Source organism: Mus pahari, chromosome 6 (assembly GCF_900095145.1).
Source record: "Mus pahari chromosome 6, PAHARI_EIJ_v1.1, whole genome shotgun sequence".
NCBI classification, from domain to species: Eukaryota; Metazoa; Chordata; class Mammalia; order Rodentia; family Muridae; genus Mus; species Mus pahari.
Genome location: NC_034595.1, coordinates 95,672,369 through 95,683,322, shown reverse-complemented (window position 1 = coordinate 95,683,322; position 10,954 = coordinate 95,672,369). Strand labels below are relative to the sequence as shown.

At 41.6% G+C, this 10,954-nt stretch overlaps 1 protein-coding gene across 1 annotated transcript in view; it reads left to right on the top strand.

Moving 5' to 3' along the window:
* LOC110323706 (arylacetamide deacetylase-like 4) overlaps positions 1-8,674 on the top strand; it is a 9,722-nt gene extending 1,048 nt beyond the window's left edge. Inside the window, exons 2-4 of the mRNA XM_021201057.1 lie at positions 3,134-3,350; positions 4,890-4,953; positions 7,874-8,674. Coding sequence (XP_021056716.1) covers positions 3,134-3,350; positions 4,890-4,953; positions 7,874-8,648 — 1,056 coding nt within the window. The 3' untranslated portion in view covers positions 8,649-8,674. The remainder of the gene's footprint in view (positions 1-3,133; positions 3,351-4,889; positions 4,954-7,873) is intronic.
* The last annotated feature ends 2,280 nt before the right edge of the window (positions 8,675-10,954 follow it).

Below are 10,954 nucleotides of genomic sequence, written 5' to 3'. Positions count from 1 at the left end.
GGTAGAATATGTTTGGAAAGAAAGTTTGGCTGTGTGTGGGAAGTAAGCAGTTGGAAGAACGTAATGTCTCAACCTTGGCTAAAGGCCTGTAGTGGCCACAGTTCATAAGTGATTACTTCACATGGCAGCTACAGTGGAGAAGAGGGGTGGAGAAGAGAGGGGTGAAAAGAAGCTGCAGACAAGCTGTCTGCTAAGCATTGCGGTTCTGCTCTCACTGGTTGCAAGAACACTTTGCTTAATCTCTATGTATATCTGAGTCTCCCTCTTCAAGGCAGGCAACATTCTCTGTCTTGTGAGGTCAATATACATATTACATAGCATATGACAAATAATAATAGGTTTCATACGTGACTTTAAAATGTAATGTGTCCCTGTGCTTTTGGATTTTTTCTCCACAATGGACCACACCTAGTGGAGTGAGCAAGCCTTGTTCAATACAACAATTGAAAGATTCTGACCTCAACCCTTCATTCATCTTTATCTGACTTTCCTAAAGGTCAAGCTGTTTCAAGCCCATGGACTGTGTAGAATTACAGGATAGTTTAGAACCCTGGAATAACCACATTTACCAGAAACACCACACTCTTTCTAACCTGTAGTTTTTCTTTTCTAAAGCAGCACACCTAGTTCACAATTGTGGGAAATGTGAACGTCATCTAAAAAATAAAAAAAAAAAATTTTTAAAAGCCCACACAAAACAGTGTCATTCTCTGATGTATCTAATGGCCTTTTAGAATGTGAGTCTTAGTTTAACACCATATGCTCTTCAATATTCCCAAACAAATATTTTTGTTATTCTAGAGGTGGAGGCTGAAAGAGGAAGAAGTTGTTAGCGTTGCTATCAGATGGGGTAGTATGGGTGATCATATTTTAACAGTGAAGTCTTAGGCAATTTCTAAGGAAGTAAGACAAGTATAGTGAAGGTATGTAAGGAATACACAGCTATCGTTACAAAGGGTGACAGTTCGGGCCCATCCACCCAAGAGCAGGTAAGAAAGGCTCCCAGTGTAAAAAGGGGAAGCCGCTTGAATAAGAGGTATAGTCAATCTTCTCTTGAGGGAGTGAGGGTTGGAACCAAGCTGCACTATTAAGGGCTGCCTTAAAATTTGAGGGGGTTGAGAGCTGAGTTGTCAAAGGTCTAGCCTGGCTCAGCAGATCATGCACTCTTGATAGGCTAAACTCTTTCTCCTAAAACTCAAACAGGAAAACCATGATTTGGAGCCTTCTTTGGGGAGTTCTTTCATAGAAGAATGGGTCACCCCACTGAACTTTGAACTAAAACCAAATTCATTTATCCTATGCCTGGGGTCTGCTCTGCTGGGTCTCATGAGTATGACTTTCTCTGAGGACAGTTCTTCCTGATCCTTAACCTCTTCCCTGGCTCACATCCATAGATAACACTTGCCCAGTGAATCTCCACAATAATGATATACAGTGTTTTTCAGTTAGCTGGTGACTGCCTCAGCCTTCAGTCTATGTCTTCTTTGCTCCAGACCAGATAACAAGCTTGTTCGAGTTTCTTAATCAAGAACTCCCGGGAGCCTCCTCCAGAGGAACTATCTCAACCAGGGGAACCAAATTCCACCATAGCAGTCCCTAACTTCAGTCTAATGGTTAGGTGTAAATATCTGCATCTGTCTCAATCAGCTGCTGGTTGGGCCTCTCAGAGGACAGCCATGCCAGGCTCCTGACTGTAAGCACACCACAGCATCAGTAACAGTGTCAGACCCTGGTGCCTCTCCCCCCATGATATGCTTTATTTTTGAGATTATAATTATGTAATTTCCCCTGGTGATCCAATAACAAAGACTGGTCTTTTTAAAAAATGTGGGAAGGCCCAGTCCACATGGTGAGACTGTTTCTGAGTAGGTAGCTGAGCAAGCAAGGCGGGTAAGCCAGTGAACTGCTTCCATGATCCTATCTTGAGTTCCTGGCTTGGTTTTCCTTGATGATGAACCACAACCTGTAAGCCAAATAAAACCTTTTCTCTCCCAAATTGGTTGTGGCCAAGTTGTTTGTCACAGCCACAAAAGAAAAATAAGACTATATGTTTATTGGCCATTTGTAATTTGTCTTGTGTGATCTATTCATTTTACTGTTTGGATGATTTACTTTCTTGATATATATGATCTCTCTCTCTCTCTCTCTCTCTCTCTCTCTCTCTCTCTCTCTCACACACACACACACACACACACACACACACACACACACACACACACACACACACACACACACACACACACACACACACACACACAAACACACACACACACACACACTAGACATTTAATTCTCTTTGAGGCATCACCAGCAAAATTTTTCCTTTCTACAGGCTGAGTGTTCAGTCAGTTAAAATGGTTTCCTTTGTGTATGGAAGCCTTTTCATTTTATTGGTCAGTGTTTGCCCTTATATCCAGATCGAATGGAGGCTTGTGCAAGAAGTTGTTACACATGCCTATATTTTAAAGTCCCCCCCCATTGTTTCTTCTAACATTTTAAGAATTTCAGATCTTATAGTACAGTGTTCAATCCTTTTGGATTTGTTTTTATATAGGGATGTAGGACCATTCATCAACATGGAGATACTTAGTTTTTCCAGAGCCATTTGTTGAAGAGGTTTTCCTTTCCTCTTTTAGTCACCCTTGCTGAAACTCAGATGGCTGTGCTTATGTGAAGGTATATTTGGGTCTTCCATGCTATGCCATTTATCTATGTATTTGTCTTGTGAAAGGCCACATCAACACAATGACATGGATTTTTGTCGAGACAATCAAATTAGGACCACATCATTATCTAATCTGGATGTTTGGGGTAGAAGCTCTGAAAGTCCCCTTTCTTTCTAAGCAGAATCCACAGCAAGTTGTACACACTAGTGCATCATATATGCAGGAATCAAGAAACAGTCCACCAATTTTAGCAATGCTAAGTGGCTGCAGCATCTACAAGCCTACCTTATAGTCTCTTGTGCCTCGATTTTCTTCCTCTTCTTCCTCTCCACCACCTTCTCCCTCCCATCTCCTTCTTCTCTTTTTCCTTCTTCTCCATCATCATCATCATCATCATCATCATCATCATCATCATCATCATCATCATCGTCATCATCATGTCCTTCTTCTTCTTTTAACTCCTACAGGGAAATATATTAGAGAAGATGAAAATTTGCTCCATGCTCAGATTTATTCAGTTTTTCCAGGACTTAATAGTCATAAAGAATAACCATAATTTGGTGGTAACCAACATGCATTTTGGGACCATTCCTGTGAGACTATTCCAGCCTAAAGCAGTGTCCTCAGAAGGCCGGCGAGGCATTATTTTCTACCATGGAGGGGGAGCCATATGTGGCAGCCTGGGTGAGTACTTTCTGTGCTGGATGGGACAGGGAGGTCTTCATGACAAAGTCTTTCATACATTCTTATGAGGACCTCTTTGGGGGAGGTCAAAGAAAATAAAAGTTGGAACTTTTAAGGAATGGATTGACAGCTTGGAAATCAATATCACTCAATGAGATTGAAGCCTCCATGGCAATGTTTCCTGTATAATATATCAGTCAGTCTAGGTCTGGGCAGCATTATCCACCGGGATTCTCCCAGCACTGTGACATCTCCTTTTACTTTCCACTCATAGCACTGGACATTCCTATCTGCCCCACAATGACTTCAAGTCTGTATGCTTCCTTCAGCTCAGCCTGACCACTGTTCTAAAACCCCATTCTTGATCATTACATCATTTATATAGACAAAAGTTGTTTCCCTCCTAGAGTTATTTATACTTTAGTTTCATCATCTTTCCCTACAAGAATGACCCAGTACTTGCCATTGGTACATGTCAGCTTCTGTTACGTACCTGAGCAGAGATCCGACCTAGCCACTTGTGTCTCCCCTTAACCTTGCTGTGCTGCAGCCTATGAATGTCTCAATACAGCAAGCTTCCTGGGTTGCTCATGTGTTTTTCTGTGCTTGTTGTTTGTACAGACTCAAAAGGTATCACTTTGGGGATGAGGGTTACTTCATACCTTCTGGTGACTGAGGTAGCCATAGACGTTCTGAAGATGTTACCAAGATGCCTTCTAAAATTCATAAGTTACCTATAAGTCTATCTTGCCTGTGGTACCAACCCTTTTCCAGGAACTCTTTGTCCTTGTTCTCTCTTCACTGTCATCAGCCCCTAAGACCCTCTTCTCTGAGCTGTAATCCTCTATTGCAGGGAAGTGCTATTTCCACATCTTAAGCAGAAATGGCTCAGGATATTTTCTATATACTTAACCACAGACCCTCTCCAGGAATAGAGGACACACCAGAACACACACGCATACACAGTCCATAAATTTAGGGGTCTACATGTCAAAGGAGGAGGCTAGAACATGCAGGAGAACAGAAATGAGGAGGTGGTTTCAAATGTGGGTATCACAGGAATGGAACGAAGAGTTATTCAGTGTTTCTGATCAATCTCTCAAACAAAGTCCTAAATTGAACCAAGATGAGCTTTGCACTAATCCTAATGGACCTGCCTACTACTATAGGTCATCATTTATCTCCTTATGAATGCAAACCTATGAGCATCTTAACAATCCTGGATCTGCAGACATACCACCATAGCAATGCCCATTTCATCCAATCATCCAAAAGCCCCTGGTTTATCCACACTGTTTAAAATTCAATGCTATAGAAAGTAAACCATAAATTCCAACCAAAACTTGATATTCAGGAATTTGGGAATGATGTCTAGCCTTGTCCAGGCAGAGCTGCCCAAGGTTATCTTAGAAGAATAAGGAATAGCAAAATACAGATGCCATTATTACCATGTCCACCAGGACAGCTGCCATTTCTGGGACTGTAGTGGGAAATGCTGGGCTCTTGTAACACTGCTTAAAACATGGATTCCTCTTACAGACTGTTATCACAATCTGTGCAGCTTCCTTGCCCAGCAGACGGATTCAGTGGTGCTATCAGTGGGGTGAGTGGCCTGAGACAATTGGTGGTTTACATGTGGGTGTGATTTTGGGGTACAGATTTGGGTGACTCTAGACCACAGAAAAGGGTCCTGACCTTAGATACTCTCTTGTAAATGTTTCCCTGAACATGTCCACCCTACTTTCAAAACAGTAGAAGTCTTGAAATATACCCATTCCTGGGAAGTACATTGGTATACTGTAACATATGGAATGTAAAACTACAGAGTTCGGGGCTCCTATGGAATAATATAGAGCCACACTGTAGAGAACCATGAAGGGCATACCAGGATGGAAAGGAACCCAGGTAGTGTTTTAAAATCAAAAGTGGCACTTTATGTCTTCTTTCTGATGTTAAATTCATTAAAGTCAAAAGAATACTTTCTCAGAAACTCAGAGACCGACAGGAGTTGGAAGTATAGAAAAGAATAATTGACCAATATTGAAATCAAGTTATCTCTTCATTTGGTTGGGTTATGCTGCCTTTGGAAACAGTGGTGCAATTAGACTTGGGAAATGGTCAAGGTAAATTGAAATCATGACTATTGTTGCCTGATGTTTCTGCTATTTGTTGCAACAATAAAATATCCACTGTGTAGAAACCACTTTGAATGAATGTAGAACATAACGTAACTCCCAACTCTGATCTTTTGAAAATAAAGGCCTCTTTGAAAGGATGAAAGACAGAGATGAATATTTATCATTGTTTGAGAACAAATACAGTTTAAAGAACTAAATGAGAACATTTGAAAACCACACTACTAAATTCTGCTACTTCAATAGCTACCACTTCAGTTGTCCTTTCATACCCTGACATCTCTCAGAATGGGTGGCTAGAGCAAATCACTTAGACTCTGTTCCTCTCTGATGGCATAGGAAGATCTAGCAACACCTTTTCAGACTTCAGAGACCATCTCTCATCTGAACTTCCCACAGTGTCTGAACTTCTAACATGGGAACCCACATCTCTGAGATTCCCTCAATGGAACTGCACAGGCATATGCAAGCACCTGATCTGAAATCTCAGAGGGAATTCCTCAGTGTGGAATTCCAGATACTTAGAGTTCTGATTCATGGGCCAGAGAAGCTGTACTAGAATAGCAAGTGGAGATGCTCAGCTAGAGAAGAGGTTTGGGACTGCCAGAGGGCTGCTGTGAGTTATGCTGCTATGACTAGCAGCCATTTATCCCCAGCCTTCCCCTTTACCCACTCCTCCCTCCATCCTTAGCTCCTTCTTGCCCTCTCTTCACTGTCCCTCCTCCTAATTCCCCCTTTCTCATTTTTTATCCCCTTCCTGACCTTCCTTTCCTGGATGCAACAATCTGTGAGTCTAAATGAAGTCTCTGAAAGTCTGTTGACAGAGAGTGGTGACATCAATCATCTCTCTGGAGTTCTTTTCTCCCACCAGGGTGGAAATTGGGTGTAGGTGAGCAAACTCTTCCAACTGGTCATTTATGGCTTCATAGTCCTTATCTTCTGAAGTACCTGGTGGCAGTAGAGATCTAGGAGCCACAACAGACACCACCTCTGTGTTCGTTGTCCTTACGCTTGCTTCTGTTAATGGGACCTTTAACCCAATGTTACTTAGTGTTACAGCTCCTGTGTATATGTGTGAAATCACCTCTGCCCCCAGGCCTTGACAACACCCATGTTCTAGGGTGTCTAAAACCCTTGGCCCTTACACAGTGGTTCCTGCTTCTGTTGTTCTCATTGCCCACATTATGACCATTGCTGCCTGTCTTCTTTATCTATTATTGTCTTCAAGAGTTGCTATTGTTGCCAATGTGTCTTTGCTTCTGTTATCTGTTGCCATTCTTAAAGCTTCACTTTTTGATGCTTCAAGACTACTTTGCAGTTTTTGTGTTAAGGCTTCTAGCTTCCTCCAAGAGCTAGCAATTCCCACTGCCAAGGTGCCCACTGGTCTTTGTGTCTCTCCCACCATTGCACTACATGGTGTCACCATATGGTGCTCTCTCGCCTCTGAACCTGCTCCAGTTCTTCCAGTCCTGTAGTCAACATTGCCATCAGTTCTTTCTTCCTATAACTAGATCATTGCATTCATGAGAATAGTATCATTGTCCCTCTTAGGCTGTTTCAACATTACATCTTCCAGGCTACCATGGTCTTGATGGGACCATGATAGGGAACATCTGTTGAAAGCTGTTTGAAATAGTGGATAGGTTGCTTGCAACCGGAACTGCAAGAGCTAGAGTGTCTTAGCAGCTAGTAGCTGAAGTTGTTGTGTAGCTTGTTGCTTCCTTAAGGTATGTATGTTCTTCAAAGTGACCAGTGCTGACACAAGGATAGCCCAGATGAGTGAGTTAGTAGTCATTTTCTTAAATCAGCCAGGGTACTGGAGAAAAGTCTAAGAATTTTCAAATAGGGAGTCTAATTGTCCCATCCCCTAACAATGACATTTATTTCCAGGAAAATGAAGATTAGTAGGTTCATTTACACTAAGACCTCATGCTATTAGTTATTAGTATAACCAATGTTATTAATATAACATTGATGTAAAAATTAAAGAACAGTGGTTTTGGCAGTGCTCAATGGATGCTTGATACAGCAGGGAGAGCCAAAGCCCTTCACCTGTCCAACTGGAACCAGCAGGGCTCCAGTAACCATTTCTGAATCTTTGTTGGTTGTTCTGTTTCCTTAGGCAACAGCTTTGAGCTTGCCTGATCCTTCGTGGGGCTTATTCATCTATGGGAATCATAATGTGCATTAGAGTGGAAAGTCTGTCCTTTCTGACTCTGACGGACTCCTCATGTCCACATAGGAAAATGAGGATAGTTCTTTACTTGCTAGGGTCATTCTGAGGATTTAATCAGGTTCCTTTTCTAATAAGAGTAGAGGATGTTGTTCAAATGGCCTCCAGTGGTCCATGTGTATATTGCTGTCTTGTGTTTGTTTGTTTCTTCTTAGGTACCGCAAGCTTCCTGACCACCATTACCCTTGTATTACTAAGGATTGCCTAAATGCCTCCATTCACTTCTTGAAGAATCTAATGACCTATGGGGTAGACCCCTCCCGGGTGATAGCCTGTGGAGAAAGTATTGGAGGTGGGGCTGCGGCCTTTGTTACCGAGGCATTGGTCAGCTTCCCAAGTCTCCCCCACATCTGTGCTCAGGTGCTCATTACTCCAGCTCTGCAGGTGATCAATTTCCGTTTACCATCACATCAGCAAAACCAAAATGTCCCATTCCTCACCAGAGACATACTCACGATATCTGTGTGTAAATACCTGGACATTGACTTATCTTGGAAAGATGCACTGTTTAATGGTACTTACATGCATCCAGACACCTGGGAGAAGTATAGGAAATGGCTCAGCTCTGATAACATCCCTAGAAGGTTCAAGAATAAAAGCCTCCTGCCTGAGTTTTCAAGACCTTTTGATGAGGCTGCCTTTCTGGAAATCAGACATAACACAGGTTCAGAGGTCTCACCTATCCTAGTAGATGACAAGATCATTGCTCAGCTTCCAGAAGCATTCATAGTGACCTGTGAGAATGACCCCCTGCGTGATGATGCCTTACTCTACAAGAAGCGCTTAGAAGACCAAGGCATCCCTGTAACCTGGCACCATGTGGAAGATGGCTTTCATGGATGCATCCTTTTGTTTGATAAACAGCCTTTCTCTTTTCCCTGCTCCATTAAAATTGCAAATGCTGTTGCCAGTTACATAAAGGGCATATGACAGTCACCTTTGGCTTAGAGTATGGAACAAGATAATAACTGCCTCTTCTGGGTTTTTTCCTAGTTTAGTTTCATAGGGTAAGGAGATGCTTAAGCAATTCAAGATCCAAGAAGGAAATACTAGGTGGAAGGAAGAACAGTTAGCTTTTTATTTAAGAAACACTGGACTGTGTGTTTCATTCCAGAACAACATCCAGTGTAGCAATACTTTCTACTATTTCATTCACTTGAAATAAACATCAAAGTGAAAAAAAGTCTGTCAAAATTTCTGAAAGACTTCTCTAAGAGGTTGTATAGAATAAATTCTATCATCTAGTCACACCATTACTGGTTTACCTGTACCCATGATGACATGGAGAAAGGATCTTTCTTATTCTTTTTTCTGAGGCCAAAGTCACATGAACACTTGTACTCAATTTGTGACAATTTCTTCAATCTATCCTGATGTCATTTCACAGACCCCCTTCTAATACAATGACTCATGCTGAATTATAAGTTGACATCAGTGTGGGAATTTAAGAAACAGAGATAGAGGAAAAGTCAATTAGAGTGGACTAAAAGGGATGAGTGAGCGTTGGAATGCCATGTGTTTTTTCCTGAGATTATATTTTTCAGTGAAATTTCTAAATCAGACCCTAGTCTACCATGAGATGTGTTCTCAGAGTCATAGCTATGATGTGAGTGTTTGAGATCACCTGGTGTTTGGAAGGTACATCACTAGGTGAGGATGGTGCTAAACTCACGTCATTCCAAGTTTCACAAGGGTTCTTGCTCTTGCTTAACCCATTTCTCTCTCTCTCTCTCTCTCTCTCTCTCTCTCTCTCTCTCTCTCTCTCTCTCATTTGATAGGGAATTTGAAGGAATTCTCTCCACTGCATGATGGGAATCATGCAGATTAAGGTTGTTGTTTAATGGGTTCATGTCTTATAAATTAGCCAAATAGCAATTAATCCAAACCCTACTTTCAAAATACTGAATTAATAAGGTCTCTGGCTCTGTCTTCTATGCCAACCTGCCTTGTCTTAGCTGTAGTACCCTCAGGTGTGAATGATGGAGGAATGAGGTCTTGTTTGCATCCTGAATCCTTGTGACTAGGGAAAGTATCAGAACAGAGGATGAAACTGAGATCCTGGGAGCACAGCTTATACTTTAATCCATGGCTTATATATCCCTAGCTCTAAATGGAGGTGTTTCATATTTATTTTTTATAACAATGCCAACATAAATGTGTAGCTTAATAATACATATTCATTGTACCATGGGTGCCATTGGTCAGGAATTTTGACATGGGCTGGCTGAATTTTTGAATTATGACACCCACAGTGCTGTTATAAGGTAGTGAGTGGGCTGACATTTTTTTTTATCTTGTGAGCCTTCAATGAGATGGATCTCTATCTGTGTACAGTCTGGTTATAAGGCAGACCTTAGTCCCCTCAGGTTTTAGACACTTCAAGGTGGTACTGTGGTCATGTTCATTTTATGGATGTGGAAGGTGATACCCTAAATGTCAAGCACCTCACCAGGATCACATAAACAATGAGTGTGAACACAGGACACAAGGTCAACTGTCTGGATCCAATGTCCTCCAGTTGAATCCCATATCCAGATGGCACACACCTTTTGACATTTTGGACACCTCACTGGATTTGGAGATAATTCTACCAACTGAACAGACTGTCCTCAGTTTTTCTCCCCAGTTTTTCTCCCCATAGCCACCTTTGTCATTCTAGTCCTCTAATCCATGTTCAGCTAAGTGAAGTTTGACAAGTTTGGGGGTTTTGTTTTTATTTGTGTTTGTGGGGTTTTTTTTTGCTTTTGTTCTTACTTTCGAGAGGAGAGGAAACAGGAGCACATTTTTTGAAATTTAACTGACCATCAGTTCTTTGCAGTATGTTTTTTCACCTTCTAAGAATATTTTTCCTTAAATAAAAATGTCATCCATTAGTAACAGGGGTAAAGAGATGCTGCTGTGTGTAACTCAAAATGATGAACTGTGCTTTACACTTGGGATGGAAGGATGGATTAAATAATAAAGTATAACCCCTTGCTATTTTTGTTACTTTTGTATTGCTATGACAAAATACTGGCCCAACAACTCAGGAAGGATTTATTGGCTTACATGGTTTAGGAAAGATTTCATTACATGATGGTGAGGCAGGCAAAGTGGAGTTTACAGCAAATGGATGCTTCTCTGATGAGAAATGGAAAGGCCATGAGAGAAGATGAAGGGAGAGGGAGGGACTTTGAAGAGAGGAGGGAGGAGAAGCTCTGATTTGTGGGGCAGTGAAAGGCAGCCTGTTTTGGTTG